Source organism: Venturia canescens, chromosome 10 (genome assembly GCF_019457755.1).
Source record: "Venturia canescens isolate UGA chromosome 10, ASM1945775v1, whole genome shotgun sequence".
Classification (NCBI taxonomy): Eukaryota; Metazoa; Arthropoda; class Insecta; order Hymenoptera; family Ichneumonidae; genus Venturia; species Venturia canescens.
The window spans coordinates 7682146-7709825 of NC_057430.1; the positions used below are offsets into that span (position 1 = coordinate 7682146).

The 27680-nt window shown below is 35.0% G+C and overlaps 1 protein-coding gene and 1 long non-coding RNA gene across 2 annotated transcripts in view; one reads left to right on the forward strand and one right to left on the reverse strand.

Annotated features, from left to right (window-relative positions):
- Positions 1–27570, reverse strand: part of SCaMC (Short Calcium-binding Mitochondrial Carrier) — a 40003-nt gene extending 12433 nt beyond the window's left edge. The window contains exons 1-4 of the mRNA XM_043430115.1: positions 26683–27570; positions 25052–25178; positions 24692–24779; positions 24454–24565 (exon numbers count right to left, since the gene is read on the reverse strand). Of these exons, the coding sequence (XP_043286050.1) occupies positions 24454–24565; positions 24692–24779; positions 25052–25178; positions 26683–26874 (519 nt within the window). The 5' untranslated portion in view covers positions 26875–27570. The remainder of the gene's footprint in view (positions 1–24453; positions 24566–24691; positions 24780–25051; positions 25179–26682) is intronic.
- Positions 789–26200, forward strand: LOC122416952 (uncharacterized). The gene is made up of 2 exons (XR_006262196.1): positions 789–1185; positions 25972–26200. It is a non-coding gene; the product is annotated as an uncharacterized lncRNA (long non-coding RNA).
- Positions 27571–27680: the final 110 nt, after the last annotated feature.

Genomic DNA, 27680 nt, shown 5'->3' on the forward strand with positions numbered 1-27680 from the left:
AGCAAACGAAAAAGACGCGTGCGTATCTTGCACGTAAATCGAGTTACGAAGAATTAATAAAGCATAGAAACGAAAACAAATTCTCATTGTGTCTGAGCGATCACGAATGAATGGTGAATCAGCATCTAGCAGGAAAACACGCAATTACTAATTAAGATAGATAACGACACAAAATTCCGATGGCAGCTTGTACTTTGAGATTTGACGCTTACGAGCGAGAAACGTCTGGCAGTCTGGCAGATTTTTACACGATTGGAAAGACGGGAGGGGGAGGGGCGGAAGTGATCGCAGCGCTGCACACGACGAATCGTAGGCGAACTTTCTTGCGCTCGAGTTGGTGCCATTTTAAAATAAAAATTCAAACACACGATTGCGAAAGTAGATTTGTAAACCAATTGTTTATTTTTTCATTCGAGAAAGTCGAAAATGAATCGTGCCAGGGAATACAAAGGGAAAACTGTCACCAATTTTAGTACAAAATTCCTAAAAGTAAATTTCCACAACACCAATGAAAAGTGAAGAAAAAATGACGCTCACCCTCTGAAGGAGTTCATGATAAACTTGTAAAAAATCGGTGCAGACTTGACAGCCATTGTCAACGCGCTCTTGTTCCATCATGACGGATTTCGACGTTTTAAACATTCACGAACCACCGTAAACGATTCCTCAAAACTTGAGACAAACAATTGAAAGGGGAAGTAACCGATGATTTGGATTTTTATAAAATTATTGACGCTCGCTTTTCGAGATTTTTTTTCATCGCAACGTGCTGCACGAGAGAGCTCGTCGGTCAGGTGCCGATTCCCGAACACTGAAGTCACTCGTTTCGCTTTCACACACCAGTACACGCGACATCCCCACTTCGGTGTGCCTCCACTCTCGGTCACGGGACGAAAACGTAAATGGAGATAGGCTAAGATTCGCCGGAGACACGGGGAACCCCGCCACGCTCATCTCCGACGTCATATACAGTATAACGGACGCACACACGACGTTTTCAACAGCGAGTGCGGTTTTTATCTTTTTACTTTCCCCCTAACCGGTGGATTACGCATTCATACGCAATGTTTTTGGGACTTCAAACATTTCGTTGACTAATTTATGTAGGGAAATTTCCTGATTGAAAAACACAGAATTTTGTGTTCGATTAGTCATTGTGGGAAAACTTCATGGTCCAGTTTTTAGGTAAGTGGAAAAAGTAGAAGAACGAATGGGCGACGTCTCGTCTAGAGTCGCGGTAGCGACTCGGAGACAAGTTCATTTATGTTATGACGAGTCTTTACAGAAGCAATAGTGTTTCTCAGCTGTTTTCGATAACTTTCGAAATTTATTTATTTAAGAAGATGGATCAGTCGGTATATCGCAACCGTGAGTGCGAGAGAGATAGCTGCAAATTTCGAAATCGAAATTCTTTGACACAGTTTGACCGATTAAAAAAAGGCTCTGTCAGTCGATTTTTGCCATCGTCCTGCGTAGGCTGATAGAGCTTTTTTTTAATCGGTCAAACTGTATCAAAGAATTTCGATTTCGAAAATTTCAAGTGAGGTTAGTCGACTGATCCATGCTCTTAAGGGTGTATGATACAAAAGTCGAAATAATTAGAAATTGATCAAATTTGGTGATAATGATCTTCAACATCAAGTGCGAAAACACAATTTTTTTCAAAATTTTCTTCTGTTTAGTTATCAAGTAATTACGCATTAAAGCAGATTTCTTATGCCCGGAATGTATACCTATATATATGGAAACGCTATGCTTATACACGTGAACTTTAGTGATCAATTACTCGATAACTGTACAGAAGAAAAATCTTAAAAAATTTGTATTGTCAAATTTGGCACTAAAGAATATGTTCACCAAATTTTATAAAATTCTGATCATTTTGAATTTTTTTATGTTTTTAGCATGGTTTAGCATGGCAACATTGTATCGCCTGTGCAATATATCCTTAAGAGTATGGATCAGTCGACTAACCTCACTTGAAATTTTCGAAATCGAAATTCTTTGACACAGTTTGACCGCTCAGCAATGATTCACCATCATCGCAAATCTATTTATTGAATAAAGAACAAAAACCTATTGCATCAATTCTATCAAAAATAATATTCAATACATAAACAGGAAATTTAAAAAAAAATGAAAATGGGATTTAGAGGATGTTGAGAGACATTTCCAAGACATGCAGGTCTCCCAACATTCCCGAAATTCCGATTCGGCTGTCACAATTACCCTTCCACGAATTCTTCCAAATCGAAAAAACGAAGTCCTGAGAAAATTGTTTTATTCCAATTTTTTTTCCCATTAAATTTTATTTCCTATCAATGTTTTTCAAGTTTTTCATTTCTATTAAACTGTGCGATTCCTCGTTTGGGGGTTCATGTTTTTAAACTTTCAAAGCTTAAAGACTTTCAAGATTTTTTGTTTCTGACCTGAAAAGATTCATCAATTGACCGATAATCATGTTATGATGATCGGAGGTTTGACTAGTGACGGGGTTTGTTTCATATGGTTACTTTTCTATTCCGTTCCATAAACAGCAACGATCGTTTATTTCCTCATCGGTGTTTACTTATCGCGATAACTATCTACCGGAGACGCATTGACGTCATTATTTTCTTGACCCTGTAAACTGTCTTATCTCTGTATTAAACGACAAACTTGTAGACGAGCCTCCCGGAAAGATGTTGGTTCTTTCTCAGTGTCAGTGTTTCCAAGTTTAAATTCCAAGGTTGTTCAATGTCTAGCTCATTTACTCGTGGAAATTCTTCAGTGCTTTTTGGTATGACATAGGTTCTGTATTATCTTTCTGGTGGATTCAGCGACGCTAAGTTAGATTGAGACGAAAGAAAGTTGTCCTAAAAAATTCGGTTAAATTAGAAAGAGCGAGGAGCTTGTAAATATCGGGGTTTAAGGCGATCCATCAGTTGCGTAAGTGCGAGAGATGGCTCTAAAGTAATTGCACGATTTATTCGGACATCCTTGATTTTTTGGAAAAAATAAGAGTTACACCTTGTTCTCCGATAAAATGAGAATAGCCTGTAGCCTGCAACTCATATTTACTTTGAAATATCAAACCACTCGGTTTTTTGCCAACCAAACAATTGATGGGTGACCTTAAGGATGTATAAGCACTAGGCTTCATTTCAGATGGCACTCTAATTTTTTTTGTATATTATAGTCCAAGTTTAAAACTCAATCTCTGTGAAATTTCAAGGTCTCTTAACGACTGTTTAATCGAAATTTTTTTAGTCAAAAAACACAGTTTTACGTGTCATATATAGCCACAATGACTTCGAAGCCTGTATAACTCAAAATTCCATGTATTTTTATATCAGATGTTGATCATAAAAAACATCTATTATATGCATTGAACCCTGAGGATTTTAACAGTTCGTTAAAAAAAGGGGATCAACGGACATCTGAATTAGAAATATAAAGTTAAGGCCTTAGGCCACTCTAGAGGCCGAAAAAAATAGGCTTTTTGTTATTAACAATTATCTGACAATTCTTCAGTTCTCAAGTTTCTCAAGATCTTCACTTTCCACTTTAGAAGGGCGCCATTTGGCCAAAAATCAATATATCGCAAAAATCCTACGTACTTCCATAGACAATGTATTTTTCAAGATATTTTGAAAATTTCAAGTTAATCGGTTGAAAATTGCCTGAGTTATGAGTCCGGCCAACTTGAAAAGTTGAGCCATCGCAAAAACGCTGCACAGCCGCCATTTTGCACTAAATCGTTTCAAAAAAATTATTGTAAGCAGTCACTGATATGAATAATAAAATCACGTTTCTGTTATCTCGATTTAATTTGTAGTATTTCTGAAAAAAAATTCCCAAAAAGCCTATTTTTTTCGGCCTCTATAGAGTGGCCTAAGGCCTTAAAGACGATAAATGCTCACGAAACCTCAGGATTTCATAACCCCGTGAAGTTGTGGCAACGTCGCATAATCTATAAATGTAAACATCTGCACAATGCTCTATGGAACTTTTTTGTCGTTATGTTAAATTCTAACCCCAGCTGTCAACTGACTATGTCCGATGTTGTCAGACGTAAACTTTTCACACTGCACTACCGAGTCGTGTTAAGGAAGTTGAAGCGATATATGTAGGACATCATACGAAAAATACATTAGATTTTATTATTCCAAATTAATGAATTGAAAATTTACGTGAATCTTCTTGAATAGCGCTTAAGAATGTGTGAAAAACTTGGAGGTTTCATCGCCTACTAATCGAGATATTCATTGTTGAAAATGACAAGGTTTCTTATGGAAGCTTTCAAAAAATTGCAAACTTCAACAATAAATATCTCAATTTCACGACGGTGAATCATCGGCATATCCCGCCAGAAGTTTAATACTGTCTTAAGCTTTCTGTTTAAAAAATTTTAATGTGCAAAGTTGGAAAATAGTTTTAACATAAGATACGCTTCAAACTCCTTAATAACTCTGCATTAAATCCTTTTCGTAATGAAATGAATTTAAATATTATTTACCATCAAAAAATCATTACAAAATTTCTTAGTAATATTGTGCTATATATGATTGCCCGTGGTAATATCTTTGAAAAAAGATGGTTAAAGACTGTCCATTGACCTTTTTCTGGTTTTTAGACGAAAACTGGTATAACCGAATTTTAAATTGAAGAACAAACACATTCGATGCTATGAAAATTTTCGAGGTTACGGATTGACAAAAAACCAGTTTTGTATGCCAATTTTAGTGAAAGTTATTAAAAATTCAAATTTGTATAAGAAACGCGATAGCGATTCAATGCGACATATCTAAAGAAAAAGCCAAAGAAATGCGATTGAATTAGATGGGGAAAATTCCAAAAATCGGCACATTTAATCATTTTCATTCAAACTTGACGACTTCCTCCCCTCCACCGTCCCTTGAATTTGAGTTGCTTTCCCTCCTTTTCATAACTATGTTTACACTGTTTGTACCAATTTTATAAAAAATTTAGATCAAGGAATGATTTTGGTAGCGTTGAGTTAAGAAATCGAATTATCAACTGTACCGAAAGAGAATGAATTACAAAATGAATTCATTGGTTTTTTAAATACTGAGGATATCTTAAAAGTGGACGAAGTGCAAGGAATTTACAAATTTTTTTAAAATACGTGTGAAATACTTCGCCGAGTGCCGAAAAATGCAAAAACCTCAAAAATTCCCGTTGATGAAAAAAGGTTGGGACAAGTACATTGACGGTCTCTTGTTTCTTGATCATATCACGAAAAATGTGAAAAACTTCCATAAAAAAATGATGAAATAATGTCATAATTCGCAACAATTCGAAAAAACTTTCACAACTCATGAAAAAACATTATATTAAAAAAATACAAATCTGTAATTATTTTGTTAAGTGAAAAAAAAAAAATCAAATAAAACGTGAGAAATAAAAAACCGAAAAATCGCGCTTGACAACATTTTGGAAACCGATGCCTCGTTCTTATCTTATTATAGCAATTACATAAATTGAAAAAAATCTCCATTCAAGTTACGTGCAGCATTATTTTTCGTTTGTTTGGCCGAGTGCCGAAAAATGAAAATTGGTGAGATGTCGTAACGGCGAGTGGAATGCAACGAGGTTTAGAAACTTTCGCACTATCGCGTGAAACCGAATCGAAATATAGATTCGAGGGGAGAATTTCTAGGTTCGCCAAATGAATCATCTATGGTGTAGTTTGCAGAATAATGAACGCCAAACCGTTGCACACAGCCTGCCAAACGTCTCAAGACTAAAGAAAAAATAACAAGATAGAGCGAAAGAATGAGAGAGAGGAGAGAACGAACATATTCCGAGAACGTGTGACGTCACGTCTATCCGTATGAGCTGATGAAACGAACGAGAAGAATTTCAACATAATAATGTGCTGGAAACGTGCCGTTTTATCATGCGAATGCAGTAGAGCGGCTTCAATTATCAATTGACACGAAAATGGCGGCAAGCCTGATGACTTATCGGTGCGTTTACAGGGTACGAAAATTTACAAATAATTTTACCAAGCCAATTTGAATTAGCATTTAGGGGGTGGTTTTGAATGGAACAACTTTAATAGAAGATCGATTGATGCAAGTTGAACATTGCTAGAGCTTTTCAGCTCGTAACATCATCGTTTATAGGTTCGCCACTCGCGAGATTATTGCTTTTGATTATACGAGGCTTACTTTCAGAAAGTTTATTAATTATTCTTTGATTCGAGGCTTCCTCAAGTCAAAAAAAATATACGTTATTCTATTACCGTTGGAAAAAATAATTTCCGTTTTTTCAATTATTATCAAAATGAATTCCAAAATATAAATGTTGTAAATTGAAAAATTATTATCAGATATTAACTCTGGAATGAGTCTAAATTTTACACTCTAAAAATGATTGTTTTTATTCGTTGAGCAAATTACAACGAGTGTTCTCGCTCATTCGGACAATTCAGTGCTGTGTTTAAATTCCAAAGTGAAATCATTTTCGAATTAAGATTAGAGCTGTTTTTCGTATGCAAATTACCAATAAAGGTCGTCCCCTCGATGACCGAAACTGGATCAGGTCAGTTATGGTTAAAAACCAGGTTCTCATACTTTATTCCCGACCCATCAGCTCTCGTGCAGATTTAACAAGTTCCCGAGCGTGTGAATGTAAATTTTCTTCGCGTGATCCAGTCGAATCTGGAGACAAGCGCAACACGCTTTTTTCTCTTTTACGTTTTTTTCTTTCTCTTTCCGAAATATTCCGCATTTTCGAATGCGTCACACCTTTGTGGCTCAATTGTATATTTTTTGCTCTTCTTGTTTACAAACTCGTATCAGCAGGAAAAGGGGATCCGCATTTGTGTGACGTAAGCGCTGAAATATTTCCGCTCGAAAGTGTCACGGTATACGAACACATGTAATTTGCCCAATTGATCCATACAATTGAACAAATACGTGATCGTTTTTTTTCGTGATTAGGCTCCCTGTGAGGGAGACACTTTTTCCAATGAGAATAATGAAATAAAAATAAAAGAGAGCGATAAGAATTTCGTAACGGATTTCAAGTTTATATCATGTTTGGTTAACAAACTGCAAGGATTTATAAATCCGTTTGTTTTATTCGGCTTATTTTGAGCTCCGTCTGGCACTTTTAATTATCCGTTATCAGAGGACAGATGGACACAGTTTTGATTAATAATGTCCAGTATTTTTCTTTTCTCGATCGAACAGTGGAGCCATGACTCGAAGAGAAAATACTATTTTTCAAGATGAATCTCATTAAGTGGGCCTTTTACTTCCTTGGGAAATAATTTTACTAATTTTTTCGATTATTTTAAGTCGTCAAGCCATGGCACGGAATTTTCGAACTTTGACATCACTCGATTCCGTTTATTAAAAACACAAAACAATATTTCAACAAGTGTTTGTCGCTCATTAATTCAAACTATTTTTCTCATTATTAAAGCGATTCACAAGGCAATTCGCCTTACTGTACCCCCACAACCTGGTACATTTTGTAGTTCACATCAAAGTATAAACCCTCACAAAAAATTTGCTGCCCATTCGCATATTTAAGGGGTGAAATGAATTCTTAAAAATTAGTGGTTTTCTCGTTTTTCACTTATATCTTCGAAAATAAAATATATACGATAAAAGTTTAAACGGCAAATTTATACATTTTTCAGTGCTCTGCAATAATATGTATCCGAAAACTGTATAGCTCTTTTTATTCATTTTATTTTAATAAAAAAACGTGTGTTTTTGTACATTTTTCTTCATCTTATCGTCAAATAAGTTTTTATTTTACCTGAAAATAAAGCAAAATTAAAAAATTTGTCAAACAAAAAATGTTTACGTACACAAACAAGTTTAGTATATCCAGGTATGACGTCCTACCCTCGTCTTAAGGAGTTTCGATAAAGAAGTCTAAATATTAAGAAATTTATCAAATTTGGTGACAATTTTCTTCAACATCAAGTGCGAAAACACAAATTTTTTCAAAATTTTCTTCTACCTAGTTATCGAGTAATTACGCATTAAAGCAGATTTCTTATGCCCGGAATGTATACCTATATATATGGAAACGTTATGCTTGTAAACGTGAACTTTAGTGATCAATTACTCGATAACTGTACAGAAGAAAAATCTTAAAAAATTTGTATTGTCAAATTTAACTCTAAAGAATATGTTCACCAAATTTTATAAAATTCTGAACTTTTTGAAATTTTTCATGTTGTTAGCATGGTTTAGCATGGCAACATTTTATCGCCTGTACCGAAACTCCTTAAGGAGGGTGGATCGCGACGATACAATGTTACCATGCTAAACCATGTTAAAAATATAAAAAATTTCAAAATCATAAGAATTTCATAAAATTTGGTAAATGTATTTTTTTTAAAATACATAAGACAATATACATTTTCTAAGATTTTTTTATCACATAGTTCTCGAGTAATTGAACACTAAAGTTCACGTATATAAGCATAGAGTTTACATATATACAGATATACATCTCGTGCATAAGAACTTCGATTTAACGTTCAATTATTCGATAATCATGTAGTCAAAAAAATTGAAAAAAATAGATTTGTATACTTGATGCTAAAGGATGTTGTCACCAAATTTTATCAAATTCTGATTATTTTGATTTCGTGATCCACCCTCCTTAAAATACTCATAAAGCATTTATTTCTAGTTTAGTTTTGTGCACTTATTGTCGTACGAGCGAATAACTATCAGATGATTTTTTCCATTTTCTATAAAACTTTATTCAATATGCAAATCTCTATTTCATTTACTGGGAGCCTTGAATTTATGTATGATAGTTATTAAGGTATTCCTTTCATAAACCCGAAATCCCTACAAAAAATTGATTTTAATTTACAGTAAAGTGCAACTGCATCCAAATAGATTGGCGAAATTTCAGGTGAGGTTATCGATCATTTAATGAAGAATTAAAATGTTAAAAATCATAAAATTTCTACGGGAGCTTATGGAGAATCCGTCATCACCACATTTCTATTCAATAATTCGTACACTGAATAACTCCAAATTCCTGATACAAACTGTCTCAAGAATAAAAAAAAATGTAAGGAATCCATAGCAACGATAAAAATAAAGCGTTATCGAATGTTTAAAAAAGATATCAACGATAGAAGTTGGAAAAATGGTAGAAGCAGAAGCTTTTCCCATATAACAGCGACTTCTCAGAGGTTAGGAATTAGTCCAAATTTCGAGTGCCCTAGTTTGCGACACCAAAAAATACGGCCCTGCGAAAGGAATACCTTAAGATGCTAGTACTCATGACAAGCATAATGGAGATACTCCTCAAAGAAATATTTGAGACCCAAAAATTTTGCACCATGTTATAACAGCTAAATCACCACAAATGTGACATCATGGTTCCGAATTATCCCCAAAACCAAACGTCACAGGATATTTTATGAAGCCTCATAGTTTGATAAAGACATGTTATAAGTTAAAATCTATAAAATTTTTTGGGTTTGAAATAATTCACTCTCCTTAAGGTGGTTGCGCTCACAGGGCGGATCGAGACCGTTAAGTGGCTATCATATAAGTGCCCAAAAAATACAAGTAGAATATCCTAATTGTTGGTTTTGGTGTCGTCGAATAGACCAGGGTGAGGGGAACCAGTGAAAGTGTTATCTCTGAAAGATATAAGCTAATTGCATTGTTTTCTTTGATTTATATTCCCGCAATAAAAGTGAGGTTAAGAAATGGTCAAGGGTGTTAATACGCGCCAAGGCGCTGCTAGCGCTAGTGGCGGTAAAATTACCAACCATCTGATAAAAAGTGCCACGACAACAATAGATAAAGCAGATCAGTCGTTGAGAGTGAAAGCCACGGCAATAACCTCAAAATGTCCAACGAACAACGCAGATAGAGAGAATGGGAATGCGAATCCACAAAACTCTACCGAAATGGGGGAAGTGTTACGTTTATTGCATAATCTCACAATTGACGTCCAAGAAATTAAACAGGATTACAATGCATTCAAAGAAACACTGGATGGAGTCTTTGCGAGCAATGAATTGTGTAGAACAAAATTAACGCAATTAGAAGATGAGAATGAAATACTAAAGGATAGACTTTCCCAGCTGGAGAGACGGGAGGAACTCAGAGATAAACAAATCAGAAAAAATAATGTGGTTATCAGAGGGCTGGAGATCGTAGGAGATTCGCCTGAAAATACAGTGAAGGATTTTCTTAGTGCTGAAATGGACATGAGAGATTGTGTAAAAGAAGTGACTCCCATAAGAAAAGCAGGAAAAATTATAATGCTAGCAGTGAAAATGAGTAATTCGGAGGCGAAAAAGCATTTGATGATGAAGAAAAAGAACGTCAACCTCCAAAATATCACCGTAAAGCATGATTCAACATTTGCCGAAAGAGAAATGCAGAGAGAAATCCATAGAATCGCGAAGAAGGAAGAGTCAAAAGGACATGCCATAAAAATTGGGTTCGGAAGACTGTGGATCAACGACACGGCTTACATTTGGCAAGAAGGCGTGGGGTTAACGGAGAATTTTCGTCGGAATCAAGCGGATAACCCATAAGCGATACGTTAAGTTCAAAAACAAGTTCAAAAACAAGCCGAATGTAAAAAAATCACAATGGATTGAAGACGCAGTAGAGGCATCGAATATCACAAATGTCGAGGAAAATATTAATACTCAAAATTTCGTTAAGCAGAGCATCATCTTCTGGAATGTACATGGGATACAAAATTTTGTTGATACTATTACAAATCCATCCGAGGTAATTTGGCAAGAGTCGGCAATAATTTGTTTAAATGAAACGTGGAGCACAGAGGACAAACTGAGGTTACCAAAGGTAATGGATAATTTTGAACTTATCACAAGCAAGGCTACTCGAGACCATGCAGTAGGTAGGGCAAGTGGAGGTTCATGCATGCTAATTAATAAAGAGCAAGTGCCATTTTTCACCATAATTGACACAAGTGATATCTGGATTGCGGGGTTATTCAATATAGGGAATCACAAAGTGCTATTGCTAAACGTATACCTGAGGAATAATTTTTATGTGGATAGGCTGCGAATGTTAACAGATTTTATTTACGAGCTCTATGAAAGATACGATACAGCCATTATAATAGGAGGAGATTTCAATGGTCGGATTGGTGATCTCAACCAACTAGATGAAGCAATTATTGAGGGCACAAGTTTCTCACATGCGAGAAAAGCAATTGATACGCAAATAAACAGAAATGGTTCATTGTTGCTAAACGAATTCGAGGCACTTGGTTTATTCGTCTTAAATGGACGATCACAATCAGATGAAGAGGGGGGTTTAACATTTTTCGGAAAAAGTAACACTACAATTGATTACGTCTGGACGAATATTGCAGCATCGTATATCTGCAATGACTTTACAATATTGAATGAGGGAACATCGGATCATTTGCCAGTAAAAGTAGACCTAGATACTACTGTGCAATGCCAGATAAATGAAGAATCCGAGAATAAATTGCGTGTACCGATATTGAAATGGGATCAAACAAAGCACGAAGAGTATTGGAATGAAATGAACTCCATAACGGCAGCAGAAGAATGCGACTTAGACGTAGATGCAGCGAGTAAAAATCTTATGGACATAATTTGGGCAGTCGCTTATAAGCTAGACATGATTATTGTAACTAAAAATACGTACAATAATAAAAAGAAACCGTGGTTTGATAGGGGTTGCGTAGAAGCAAAAAAAGCAAAAAGCAGAACATATCGTAGATGGGTAAAAAATAGAGAACTTGATTGGGAAAAAAAGTATGTAATAGCAAAAAATGTCTACACCAAGCTGATCAAACTGAAAAAGAAAAATCATATGCTACAAATCCAGTATGAACTCTCAAACTCAAAAGACGCAAGAACTTTTTGGACTACATATAGGAAACTAAAAAGAAAAACATACAAACAATGTCCTATTGCGATAGAAATATGGGAAAATTTTTACAAACAGCTGATGCCACCAAGAGAGGCGGTAGAAAGATTATATGTAGGGCAAGTGAACACGTCGTTGGATGAGGACTTTTCGGTCGAAGAAATTAGGAGTATCCTCAGGAGAACTAAATCAAACAAAGCACCGGGTCCGGATGGGGTCTCGTCGGAGTTTTTGCAAGCACTTCCACCTAATTGGCTAAATAATGTAACAGCACTATTTAATAGAGTCTTTTCTACAGGTCTAGTACCGACAAATTGGAGCAAGTCCGAAATAATACTCTTCTATAAAAAAGGAGATGCGGACGACCCGCTTAACTACAGGGGCATTGCTCTCGCCAACACAATCTCCAAATTATTTACAATGCTTATCGCTAAAAGATTGCAAGATTGGTCTGAAATGTATAATATATTACCAGAAGCACAGGCGGGCTTTCGAAAAAATAGATCTTGCGAAGATAATATATTCACACTAAATGCAAAAATTGGCTTAGCACTATCGCACCCTAAAGGCAAACTATTTGCAGTGTTCGTGGACTTCCGGCGTGCTTTCGACTCAGTTAGGCATGGTATACTATGGGACAAACTCTATAAAGTAGGAGTAAGCACCAAAATAATTAAAGTGCTACAGAATTTGTACAACAAGGCCACGTTTAAAATAAGAGTAAATCAATTCGAAAAAACAGACGATATAGATATCACGCAGGGTGTTTTGCAGGGCGACCCGGCGAGCCCAATCCTTTTTTCTCTACTATTGGCAGATATTTGCGAGTTCTTTATAAACAACGGACATACACGCATTGTAGAAAAAATGGAAATCTTGCTCTTTGCTGATGATCTCATTCTTCTGGCCAGCGACGTAATTGAACTGCAAAACAAACTCAGCACACTAGAGCTTTATTGTCACGTAAATCAACTGGAAGTCAATACGAATAAAACAAAAGTAATGGTCTTTCAAAAAGCAGGTAGATGCAAAAAAATCAAATCAATAAAATATAAGGATGCACCACTTGAAATCGTAAAAGAATACGTATACCTTGGAGTACCTTTTGCTAGATCTGGACTCTTTAATTTAGCGTGTAAACACTTTGTCTCAAAGGCGAAAATTGCGTTGGGTACTATCTGGGGTCCTATGTTAGTTGCTAAAGTAAATGATTGGAATGCAAGGGTCAAGCTATTGGACGCAGTAGTTAAATCGACCCTCCTATATTCTGCGAATGTTTGGGGACTGCGCCATTTAGATGAAATAGATAAAATACAACTCCGCTTCTACAAAAGCGTGCTTGCAGTCCCGGAGTGCACACCAAATTACATGATTAGACTGGAAACAGGCTTGTCTGTGACTGCAATCCAAGTAATCAAAAAAACATTGTCGTACGTTAAAAAACTCTTGGAAATGGGTCCTACTCGCTATCCAAAAATTGCTTTTGACCAGCTTGTAGCACTAGATACGGCAAATAACGGCCAAACTAAATACAATTGGTACTCTAACTTGAAAGAAGCCTTGAACAAAATAGGTACCGCGGATATCTTAGACAATATTTCACCAAGCACCATAAATACGCAAATTAAACCATTACTGGCAAATATCAAGGACAAGCAATTCAGAACAGATGTAATCCGATCCCTGCTGTCAAGGTATAGCCCATTGTACAAAAATGTGAAACAGTTGAACGAACTGAAATGTGAAGAGTATCTTAAGGCATCAATGCCGTTAACACTCATAAGGTTGGCAGCGCAACTCCGCCTAGCAGGACGTGACCTTTTAATGATCCGTTTCAAAAAAGTAGGTTACAAAATTGACGGTAACCTTACTTGCTCTTTATGTAACAGATTTCAATATGAGACTATTGAGCACATTTTGTGCGATTGCCCGATTTATGCACCATTAAGAGAAAAATATCTTCCTATTGCACATCCAATAATAGCATTGGATAACCTTGATGAATCTTCCACGAAAAATCTTGCATTTTTTATACTCGAAGTTTGTAAAATTCGGGCTTTTATGATAGGAAACGGATAAACCAAAATACGGAGCTAGTCATACCGATGACATATGAAGTTTAAAACTACGATGTATGTAAAATTACATAAACATGCGTTTAATCATATAGTAAAGAAATAGTAATCAGAGGTATAAGCTCTAGATAATATGCAAATGTACGAATAAGAGATAAGTTTTTTGTTAAAATAGCGCTGTATCGGACGCACAATTAGATGTTTAAGCACACCGTGATACGGAAATCCTTAGGATACCAAATATTTTTGTAAACATAATGTATTACCACTTAAAACGTTCTCCTTTGTAAAAGGCGCAAGCCTATGTGCAAATAAATATTACTACTACTACTACTACTACACTCTCCTTAATGAGCATCTGAGACGGGAAAAAACCAATGTAGATTGATGTGATTGAATTTTGAATCGGAATAATAAGGTTTCATTTAGAGAAAGATGTACAAAAAAGCACGTTTTTTTATGAAAATAAAATAAATTAAAAAAGCTATACTATTTCCGATTACACATTATTGCTGAGCACTGAAAAATGAATAAATTTACCATTCAAACTTTTATCGTATCTATTTTAGTTTCGAAGATATAAGTGAAAAACGAGAAAACCACTAATTTTTAGGAATTTATTTCACCCCTTAAATACGCGAATGTGCGGCAAATTTTTTGTGAGGGTTTATACTTTGATGTGAACTACAAAATGTAATTTTTCCGACGCGGTTGTGGGAGGACACTGAGGTGACTTTCCTTATTAGGAAAATTGATGCCTCGGTGAGCGTGGTTACTTTGTGAATAATATCTAAAATCTCAACATTGAAAAGTTTTTCTTTATTTTTTTCATTTCAATTTTTCTCTCCAATTGGTTCTTGTTGCGAGTCAACCCGCTCACGCGATCCTTAGATAACGTAATTTTATCGATTGAAATTTGATTATGTACTTGGAATTCTTTTATTATTTGAAGTCAGAAATTCGTAAGTCACACCGATTTATATTGGACATACGCCCGATTTCTGAATAGTATTCACAATAAGCTCGTGTAGAACGTACGTATATACGAACGTTTCTTGGTTACACTGAAAAATTATCATTTTGATTTTTTTTTCATTCCAAGATAAGAAAACAAATGTAAATTTACCAGTGCAGCAGCGGATTTTTCAGACTCAGCATGACTACTCGTTTTTACTTTTTTACAGACTGCTCCATTTTTCGATAATGTATTTGAAAAAATGGTAGTGTACCAATTTTAGTTTACGATTCAGGATTTGTCAATCAATTTCAATTGATCGGCAAATGTTAAAATAACTTATAAAGTAATTCAATTTAACTGGAATAAATATTGTCATTTGGCTAATTCGTACATGAGTAGATGAAAAAACTCTGATTTTGAAGGAAGCTCCAAACGAATAGACTCTTTGTGTTCCTGTACAAGATTGTGGAAGTTGCGAAAAATTTGATTCTTCAATTTCCATCGATAAAAAGTTCAATTCCATCTGAATGATTTGTTTTTTTTTTGTTCAGTGATAAGCTACGTCAATGAATAATTGTGTTTCGATTCATTGATCAACTGACGGTGAACGATCGAGATTTATCGATCGATAAGAAAATATTGATAAAGAGCATGACGAATTTTTCGGGCACGAAAATTACATAGAATGTTTGTTTAATCCATTTCTTGGTGGTGTTGAAAATACGTGGCGAGAGTAGAAAGAAAAGAGAAATCGTAGCCTCGTAGTCTCGTCATGATGGAGAGTTACAGACTCTCGAATATTCGTGTTTATCGCAACAACTTTGTGGAACACGTTGCAACGGAGATTGTTCTACTTCGGGCGATTCGACACAACGCTTGTGACCTCGATCACGAATTCTCGCACGGAATTCCTAGTGACCAAGAGTTTTTTCATTTATTTAACAGTTTCATTAGTACCGACTACGTTCCGAAATAATTTTTTTTCCCCCATTTTTGTCATTAAAATAATTTTCTTCCAAAGTTTGTCATTTGCCAAGCATTAAATGCAGATTTTTTACAAATTAAATAATAGTACTTCGACACAATTTTCAAGCATCGTCCGACAGTTCATAATTGAACTACCAAAAAAATTAACTTCGTGCAGGCATAACGAGAAAATAATTACGAGCTCGAATCCTCATGAGCTCAATTCACGCGAACTTTGCAAGTGCAACTTCAAAAAAATGACGGAATATTAAAAAAAAAAAAAAAAAAAAAAAAAACGAGCAAATCAAGGTCCTTTTCTGGAATAATTTGATGACGTTAACGCTACAGTTAATTAAGTAGGTCAAAACCCAAATGAATTCAAATAAATTAAAAGTCGATTTAAGAAACAAAGTGAACCGAAAACAAGCAAGGTGTCGTTAAAATGTGATTCAATAGGCGCCTACAAAAAAATGACTGCAGCAAACAAATCATAAGCGTGTGTCGAAAGTCCTTGATTAATTAAGATCTACCACTGTTCAAGCGTGTCAGCACAGAATCAGCGATGCTCTAAGAGCTTATCGCGGACACACACTTTGTTTCGTAGTCCGGGAGACTCGATTATGTCACGATTCATAGTGGGTGGTTCAGCCGGTCGGTCGATACGTCCTTGAAGGACACGCTCGATATCCCGTAACCCAGTTGCAAAGTTTTTCATCCGTTATTTTCGCCACGTTTTTCTCTTCTGTCTTGCCTACTTGTTCAGCGTTCTCGTTTTTTTTTTTTTGCTTTTTCTCTCCCCGCTTCGGTGTGGTGCATTGTACAGTGTATCATATTCCCATGCATTCGTGATTGATGATGGCGAAATTGATGGCGTTGGCGATTCTCGAGTGCTCAATGGATTCGTTTTTCTCTATCGATCTCCCGTTTCATTAGTGTTTTTTTTAAACAAAGTACAACGACTTGAAGAAGTCGCTTACTTGCCCCGCGATTGACGTCCATCGAAAGATCCTTCGAGGAGTTCGTCCTCGTCTCCCTTTCTACGGGCTGCTGCTTCCGGTTTGGCAAACTCGTTATTTCCATGATGAATATTGAAAGTCCAGCTCGTCGATGATTTCATCGTCGCGCTGGCCGGTGGAGCTGAATGACTCGTAGCTACAACGAGACAATGCGTGAGAAAAAACCTTTCAAAACCGTCGAAAAATCCAGAAGACCTTAATTATTCGGAAACTCGAAAGAAACTCTGGCCAACTTCGAAACTAGCTCATCGAGCCTGACCTTCCCGCAATGGATCTCGGTAAGGCCTGAAAAAATTCGCGCCAATTCCGCTGCCGAAGCCACCAAAGTGATTCGGAACCACATAGGAAATTGGGACTTGAAAAAAATCACCGTGCTTATCGCTCCACGTCTCGAAGAACACGATCGCCGAACTCCTGTATGAATATAAAAAAAGGGTGCGTCAGCGCAGTCAGGTCTGAGAGGCCGGACGGAAGCATTGCGCATGTGTTCCTCAACGACTGACGCGTTCGCGAAACTACGGTATATAGAGCTGCACCGTATGTGGGAGAACAGCTGGGAAACAAGGTCATGATTCTTAGTCATGATTCACGAGAGGCAGGGAGAGAGAGAGAGAGAGAAAACGACGTCACGATTCTCCGGATTAACCGGCGAGCCCTCGGCGATCGACGAATCAGAGATGCAGCTTTTTTAACCTCATCCAATTGAATAATATCGTCTCCTCTGTGCACTCCTGATTATTATGTACGTATGTTGCATTCCAGGCCAAATCGACCACTTTTGAGCTCGACCCCTTTCGATTTAGGGGAAACGTTTTTATCGTTTTCTACTGTACCTACCAAAGAAATTTTTCAGAATTTTTTTAAGGTATTACTGGATGGATGGCCCAGACGATAAATTGTACCTAATCGGAATTTCCGTACTTCGTGATGCAATAAAAATCTGAAAAAATTCAGCAACATTTGGAAAATTATGAACTAGAATCATCAATAATAATATTGCCCAAAAGTTATTAATAAATTGTTTGAATAAATAATTTTTCAACAATTTTACAGTAAACCCTTGTTTTTTTTTTACGAATCGAATGTGCGCATTTTCCTGAATGCTCATGATTTTTTTCCGAATTTTCGTGGATTTTTGAAATTCCCTTTTTTAAATTTTTTAAGTGGCTCTATTTGTACATTTTTGGTCCAGTAACCTTGAGACTTTTCAAAGCTGATGATAAATATGTCTTCTAAAACATATCCAAAATTCAAATTTTTCAAAATTTTTTCAAGAAATTTCAAAAATCCACGAAAATTCTGAAAAAATTCATGAGCATTCGGAAAAACACACACATTTGATTCGTAAAAAAAACAATAGGTCACCGCAAAATTATTGAATAACTAATTGTTTAAACAATTTTTTATTAACTTTTGGGCAATATTATTATTGATAATTGTTGTTCATAGCTTTCCAAATGTTGTAGAATTTTTTCAGATTTTTATTGCATCACGAAGTACGGAAATTCCAATCAGATATAATTTTTGGTCGAGCTATCCATCCAGTTATACCTTAATGTTTTTTCCCCGACTCAAAAATAGTTATGAATTTTTCAAAAAGATGGCGTTATTTTTGTACAAAGTGACATAACGCTTTCGAAAATTGACTTATTGGGACGTTTTTTTTTCAAATTTTGTCTTCGAATGTACTTTTCGGAAAAAAATATCAAAAGGTCACAAATCCATCTTTTCAAGGTCTTTTTGAAGAATGAAAATAAAAAACGAAAATTTTGGGATGAGTGCCATTTTTATTTTTGCTTCCTTTTCTCTATGAGACACTTTGACATTCTCTACGAGTTCTCTGAAATTTTCAGAGTCGGATCTTCTCGCTTTCTATTCTTTTATTCCATTACGAAACAACATTTTTTTTCAATTCAGCTTATTACTAGTTACACCACTTCGAAAATCTTCTAGGATGTACCAAGAACCTTAAAAGTTGAAAAAGAATGGTAACTATAAAAATGAAAATCGGTAATCATTAGAAAAATTTCAATTTTTTTCGAAAAAATTAAAGACAGCCCTGAATATTTTGTGATTTTTGTTTGATACTCAAAAAAAAACATAGTTCATTAACGAAGTTGATCTGGTGATCGAATTAACAATGAAATTTCGACAAAAAAAAATTTAATACAGTAATGAATAATAAAAAAAATTGTCCTGACCAAATTTCAAGGTCCGAGGATACTTTGTACGTGAGAAAAAAATTAAAATGGGTTTTCTAAATTATTACGAGTTTCAGTGATTTTCCCGTCTTTATATATGAATTCTGCAGTCATTGACAAACAATTTTTGCAGAAACTTCCATAAGTGATAGAAAAATATCTGAATATGTTTACAGCTTCGTAAAATCCATTCGATACTTATAAAGTTCGCAATTAATGATTTTTTTCTCGAAAAATGGTGATCATTGGAAGGTTAACCCATATGTTACTTTTACGATGGCAAAGTTGCAACCGCGTGCTTTTTGAAACCGGACACTACGTTTTTTTTTATCCATGCAACTCGCACTAAGGACTTGCAATGAAATATGAAGGACGGGTGAGAAAATATTGATGCAATTGAGAAAAACTTGTTTTTTCGACGTTTCTGCCATGTTTTAATTTTGCCAAAGGTTTTAACACTGATTATGACATGAATGCGCGTGAAAAATACTGTCAATAACAGTACAGGTTACGAGGTCGTGGCGTTGCCAAAACTCACTGAATCGACTACGCTAGTCGCAATCATTTTTCATTCGACTTATTCGGTACCAGATGAACTTCCTTGAATAAATTTAATTACAGATTCTATGAGTACATAAAAGAAAAAAGCATAGAGTGTAAAAGAGAACAATTGAAATGAATTTCATTACGGTTAATCTACTTCTAAATTTGTAAAACCTTATAGTTGGATCGAAAATTGGCCAAATCATAATTTTTTTTTCCATTTTCTTGGTTTTCAAATGTAGTTTAGAAAAATACAAAAAATTAATATCTTTTGTTGGGCGGTCTTTAGTTTTTTCTGATTTTTTTTTTTTATTTCAATTTTCCCAATGATTATCGATTTTTATTTTTATAATTATCATTGTTTTTCAACTTTTGAGGTTCTCGGTACATCCTAGAAGATTTTCAAAAAGATGTCATTAGCAATAAGTTGAATTGAAAAAAAATTGTTGTTTCGTAATGGAATAAAAGAATAGAAAGCGAGAAGATCCCACTCTGAAAATTTCAGAGAACTCGTAGAAAATATCGAAGTTTCTTATGGAAAAATGAAAAAAAAATAAAATAAAATAAAATAAACAATGGCAATCATCCCAAAATTTTCGTTTTCTATCTTCATTCTCAAAGAAAAACATTGAAGATGGATTTGTATGACCTTTTGATATTTTTTTCTGAAAAGTTCATTCGAAAATAAAACTTAAAAAAAACGTCCCAATAAGTCAATTTTCGAAAACGTTATGTCGCTTTGTAAAAAAAAATAATGGCATTTTTCTTTTAAATTCATAAGTATTTTTGAGTCGGGAAAAAAATTTGAAAAAATTCTGAAAAATTTCTTTGGTAGGTACAGTAGAAAAAGATAAAAAAGTTTCCGTCAAATCGAAAGGGGTCGGGTTCAAAAGTGGCTGGTTTGGCCTGGAATGCCCCATATGTTTATGCCTCACGTGTAATACGATTGATAATACGTTCATTTTGCATGGAAGTTTCCATGGAAAATGCTGACTCTTTCCGACTGGTAGGAATTTTTAACGAATGTGTCACAGCAAATTGTAGACTTTGTATTTTTTTTTCAGATTTCTTTTTTACTTTTCGTGATTAAAGTATGATTGCAGATCACGAAACAAGTGTTTACTATTTGTTTTCATTTTTTCACCAAAGTTTTATATTCTAAGACACCAAACGACTTTTACACTTTACTCGTTATCGAGAATGAAAAAAGCACAAGATTTTCAATACAGAACATAATTGACAGATAAAAAGCACTCAATTTTGGTCGGTGATAAATTGATTTCTTAGACTTGGTTTTGCTAGCTTAACAAGGTAAAAAGAATTGGTAAGTTTATTACGGATTTCTAAATGTTTTTTTTTTTTTAATTTTCCTACGTTAATTCAATTGGAACGTTTTTTTAAGTCGAATGCAAAAAAGAATTAGCAAATCAATTCTGATGGCAGACGTATTTTTAGCAATGGAAAAATGTGATTTTTTTTTTTAAGCAATTGAACGTGAGTATTTTTTACGAATCAAAATTTGTTTTTCGTCGTTTTTGTTTACTGCGTTGAACTCTTTGTCAATCCAGAGCAGGGGTTAAGATGATGGATCAGTCGGTAATCACACCTCGAATTTTTGAAATTGAAACTCTTTGACATCGTTCGTCCGATTAAAATAATAAAAATGTCATCGTACGTAGCACGATCGCAAAAATCCGATGAATAAAACGGTAGATTTGTTCGATGTTTTTGATGCTGAGGAAACAAGATACAAGAAACAGCTCTGGCGCTTCAGAGCTGATGTTGAATTTCTTCATGTAGGATATTTCGTCAAAAATTAGGCAAATGTATAACAACTTCACATATTTCTCGATGGAAAATATGGTAGGATGAGAATTTTTCAATTTTGCAACTGGATACGAATCTACAGAGTTCACTTATGTGATATTTTTTCAAACTATATCAACGTTTATATTTTCTAATGATTTTAGAAAAAGATTCCAACATATTTGTTTGAAATCAACTCGATGCGAATTCCGAATACAATTCAGTGCTTTCAGTGGAATCGGTTCAGTCCCAAAAGATATACTAAAATGACATCAATTTTTAAGCACATTTTTTTTATTAGAATTTTCAAAGCACTGAAATTTTATGGAACAGAATTATTAAGCGCGATCTCCATTCGCGATTGCTCTCCGCGACGTGAAAAAGATATTTTTCCCCATAAATCAAGGATTCCAAGGATACAGGGAAAACTTTTAGAACTTTCCATTTCAAAAAATACGATACTTTGTTGGAAGCTCTAAATTACAAAAAATATTCCAACCTTATATTGTTTATTAACCTTCAAGGGACTGGTCTAATCGAAATATCAATCGCTAGTTTGGTCGGACACTCCACTTGAAAAATGCATCGATATTATGCACGAATTTCGTGTAAAAAAGATCGATTTCAACGTAAAAGTCCCCGTCCTTAAAAAGTTGAAAAATATCTTTCAATTTTAGAACTCGATATTTGAGAAATTTTTTCTTCCATCAATGAAAAAAAAAACCGAAAATACAGATGTGGGTCCACTCTTCCTACATATATTTATGAAATTGTGGTATAGACGGGCGTGAAGTAGCCACGAATGTAAAATTGAACGAACCGAAATTATTTTAGGAGTATTTTCCTAAATTGTACTCTTTTTTATTCATTTCCTTTTTGTGTTTGGAGATTGAGTTTGCTATTTCACCCGTAGTACTGTATTTGGGTGTGCTTAATTTCTGGGTGTGTGTGCACGCTACTGAAAACAATTGAAGGATTAGTCTGTGCACGTCAAAATTGTAGACCATTTTCGAACGACATTAGTTTGAATAATTAGTTTGAAATCTCTAATTATTAAAATGTCTTGTAATTTATCCCTGTTTTTCTACTGGATAAGATTTTTCTTTGACGGAAACATGAAAGAAAATCGAATTTTTCGAATTTTTAAGGCGCGCACGGGGTTGAATAATTTTTTTTCCATTTCAGTTATAAATCGTTATAAACGTCGTTATAGCCAGGATCAACAACTTTTATAATCAAAATATTCTCCGTGGCTACTTTTATAACGATGAAAACCTGATCAACCACTGGAATACCACGGCTTTAAATAATTCGTCGATGTTAATTGTATTTTATGAAATTCTCTCGTCCCACGTATAGTAGAAGTGAAATTACCTCAACTGCAAAATGAATAACTTTGGATAATTCGTGCGACTGAATATCTGGAAAAGGGTCACAAGTAATAGACTGATGAATAAAAAAATCGTTCAAAACTCGTTCTTGTAGCCGAGTTTCCTGTCTACTTTCCACGATTAAAACCGCACCCGAAAGCAATTAAAGCTTCATGATTCAATGCCACAGCTGCCGTTATCGGTGGTTCTCGATAACTCTTAAACTCGACGTATCGCTGCAAAAATTATATAATGAAATGTACTCGAAGGTACTCATTATAAACTCTTTCTTCAGTCAAAGAAATAACGTAATTGAAAGAAAATTAAGAATTATGTGTATCGAGCCTAAAATTGTTCCCTCGAGGTTCGTACAATGCCAGGAAACTAACGTAAGATGAGGGATTGAGGGCTTGCATTCATCTAGAAATGCAGAACAATAAATTAGTGCAATAAACTGGTGGAGTCTGGAAAAACTCATTTGCTGGAGCAATTTCTAGTTTATTTGATAAAACGTATCGTTATCAATGAAACTGAAAACTTTCGTTGGAGAAAATTTAAAAATATCAATTGAGCTATTATTGCTACTTCTGTGAAATGTTTTGTTGGAAGGCCTATCCAGGGCGAGTACTACCATTTCGATTGTACGCATCAACCCTGCTATGAAACAAGTTTTTTAATTAGTTAGACAAAAAGCAAATTTTTGTCAAAACCGGATTTTTTTTATTTTTATTTTTCGCAAAATGCTTCGCACTGTTCAGATTTTGCTCAACACACTTCTTTCCTTTTCTCATTTACGAGGAAAAATTGTGTCAAAAAATAATTGAAAAAAAGACAATTTCATAAAGTTCTTTTATACCAATTTCCAGAAAAATCGGTCATCTAATTTGAGAGACAGACTGATTACCATTTTTATGGCAGCATTCTGAAATAGAATGATTCTCCGATCTGTGCGCACCTTTCAATTTGACATAAACATTTTTTTTCCACTCTGCAAGACATGAACATTTTTTTTAAATTACTTATAATTCTCACAAATTTATAGAAATACTATATAGAATGAAAATATGTGTAAGAACTTGATCAATTTGAGCTGAAACTCCTGGATATAGTGGCTCATAACTATAAATCGGTTGTGTGAAACTTTTTTCATAGTGGGGATTATAGCCAAGGTTTTTCTTCTACACCTTTCAAAAAATTCGATAGAACGTCAAATCGGTAAGTCATAATTAGCAAGTTTGATTTCGGTGATATTCATTGAATTAGCTCTATCATTCATAGAAAATATTATATAATATAAATCCATAATTGATTCAACATATTTTATGTATTGCAGTAACTGTTATCTAATAAATGATTTTCTCTCCGAGTACACTGAATAAATATCGTGCTGAGTACAGGAAGAGAAAAAGTGCAGTCGCTCATAATTCTATTATTCTTGGCAAACGCTTCGTGTTAAAAAAAAAAAGGAAAAAACTCTCCCTCTGGCTTGATCTCTCTTATCATGCCCTATTTAGTGGAGTTTCACATCTCTATACCATAGAAAAAATGTCCTTACTAGGGGTGCTGAAGCTCTTCAACGCCTTTTGAATTTTAATTTTTTTCTTCTTTCTCTTTCTCTATAGTGACTCACCGTCGAATGACGCCAGTAAAGAATGAGCTCGTGGATATTTGTACTAGGAGCGTACAAGAGAAAATCTCGCCATTCGTTGAAACTAATGTTGAGACTGCCATCTTGATCCATTCTGGAATATTCAAAAGAGAATGAAATAATTGACATTTTTCGTCAGTTATATTGTACTGCCATCAATATTTTGACGTTTTACAATTTTTATTTTTCCTTTTAAAAATTATTAATATGATATTTTTACCGTTGGAGTAATTTTTTTGCCTCTTCCTTACTCATTTCTATGCCCAAATCCTTGAAAGCTCGTATCAGCTCCTCCAAATCGATTTTACCTGAAATAAAAACACACGCGGTATTAGCTTTATCAACTTGTTTATTGCCAACTAATGAATATACCAATCCAAGGTAAATATAACAGTAGAAAAAGTTTTGTTTCGCTGTATTAGAGAAAAAAATTGATTTTAGCTACAGTGGGGAATTAATAAATTTATAAAAGTTCATTAATGGGGAAAAAATGGACAGATTAGTTATGCATTTAAATTGATGGAAGGAAAACGAATTCTATTGACAATGAAGTTGAAGTAAAAATAATTAGTTATCTCACCATCTCGATTTTTGTCAAGATCTGAGAATTGCAGTCTGAGATTCTTTTCGTGTTCCCGTACATAATGTATGAATTCTGCAAGGCTGATGTCACCGCTCTTACTCTTATCCGACTGTGCCAAGAATTTCTGCCATGGAAAATGTAAAGTGATTAAGAATTTGCGTTTATGGCGTCTTGTTAACTGAGAAAAAAAAATATTAAAACACAGAAATAGCAGTGAATGCATTTGAATATAGAAAATAAAAATATTGTGCGCCCCTTGAGGTATTTTGAACCCAAGCCACAAGACATTAGCCATGAGTTTGATAAGAACTGTTTTTATGTACAAGAAAAAATGTTCTATGTGGAAGGAAAAAACACTATTAAAAAAGTCAATTCCAAATTTTGTTGGATTCCATTCATTCAAACTGGGTACAGTAGAACAGTTTATGATGTTGAAGTTTGCAACGTTAGAGTCCAACGAAGTGATTTAAAAAAACTCGAATTATTCCAGCAAATCTCCAATTTTGTTCCCTATCGAATTTGCAATTCGTAGTTTTTCAACCCATACACCAATGATTCGTGAAATAAAAAATTGGTGAACTACAAATTTCTTTTACATTCATTTTGTTGAACTTCAACGTTACGAATTTCAGCATTGTGGACAATTAAAGGTCCGAGCAATCTGAACGAGTTGTAATCGGTGATTATCTGTTTAGGAACATTTGTTGTGAGCTATTTTTCAAAAACTATTTGCGAATTGACTGAACCTAAAAGATTGAGTTTATAAAGCAAAGTAAGAAATATATATGTGTAAATAATTTGTTAAATGTGCAAAATAAATTTATATTGCCATCATCCGTATCGACACACCAGATCATTTTCTATGATTGATGCATACTTGGCATTGATCTAATTTTGTTCTTTTCCTCTTTTTTCAGACCCTTTACTCTATCGTCATTGAGACAGAAATCAACCTTGGTGAAACCCTACAAATGGTCATGTGAATCCTCTAGAGATCAGGGATTTACTAGAATTTTACCCATTTATCAATAATATTTAGAACGAAAGAAATTTGATGGAGGAATTTACTTCTCCAGCCATCAAAGTAATTTTGAAACGTTGTAAAAATTTCACATCATTTTTAGGAAATAAATAATTTACTTGTGACTCGTGATTTATTTATTACTTGCAACTGAAAAATTGTATAAACTTCAGTTCAAGTACAACGAATAAATAGTTTCCTGTCATATTTCCCATAAGACTTTTTTAGAATGTATACATTTTTCAAAACAATCGATGAACATTCGACAAGTGTATAACCGTTTGCGGAAAAAACAAACAAATATCCGCGCGATTAAAGAATTTTGACATAATTAAAATTGTTGAGGAAAAAATGGAACTGATAGCTCGCAAAAAATAAAGGTAAAGAGCGATGGAAAAAAAACTTTCAATGCAGATACATATACGAAAAATTCGTTGTAGAACAATAGGAAAATATGGAACGCGCAGATCAGGTGTAATGAAAAAAAAAATCATGATGCTCAAAAAAGTTCTTATGAGTACTATAAGAGTGAACAGGAACTATTGCAACAGAATTTATAGAAAGGGTCAAGTCACGAGACAGGTAATAGACGAAAGATGAAAGTTACCTCGGCATAACGTTTATGAACGCCGACCTCGTGTAGGGCTTTAGAAAGATCGTGAACGTCGATTCTTCCATTGCCGTCGAGGTCGAGTTGCTGGAATATTTTCGAGAGCCGCTCCTCGTCCTGGGCCGGTAACTCGTGGAGGTAGTGGGCGGGTACTACCCCGCCAACCATGCCTCCACGACTTGCGGGCATAATTACGATTCCCGGACAAGGGAGCTTAGAGAAAAAATGAAGCTCTGTTTGCAAGAGCAAAACTTATTGAAGAGCACCAAAAAATACTACAACAAAATTTTAACGAAAAGGAAAATCTCACTCCCGGAAAAAAAATACGGCAATATAAACGTCAAAATACCGGCTTTTCGAACGCTTGCTTTAATTCAAATAGCAGAATTCGTCAGTCACTTATTTTCGACACTGAACAGCGAAACCGCACACGCGAAGTCGAGTTTTCTTCTCGTGAGACTTTCGCAACACGCTTGTAATGTAATCGGCAAGAAAACTATATTCCTGGACACATACACGCACATACACGTGTATATGAGCGACACGCGCACACGTACGCGTGTCGCGTCACATCGTAATTTTGAGACAGAAAAATGGAATTTTGGAAGTAAGCATGGAAGAAAAATAAATAAAACTAAAGATAGTGATTTTAGTTATTTGGTTACGAGGAACCGCACGGAATACGTATGTCACGGAGATACGAATTTTCTTCCTGTCGATTGTGCCCAAAAAGGATGTTCTGAATGTTCTGATCCTGGAACCAATGGTCGTCTATGGCCCAACGCGACGACCGACACGACGCGCGCCACTGTGTGCGACAGCGATGACACGGACACGCAGCAGACGCGTTTCTCCACTGCGTTCTCTGTTCTCTGCTTCGCCCCGCGTTTTTTTTCTTCCCCCCTTTGGACACTGCGGATCGACGGTAATGCGACTCCGTGGTAAATAGGGTACAAACATTACTTCTATGTATCAATAATCCAGGCTATATAACC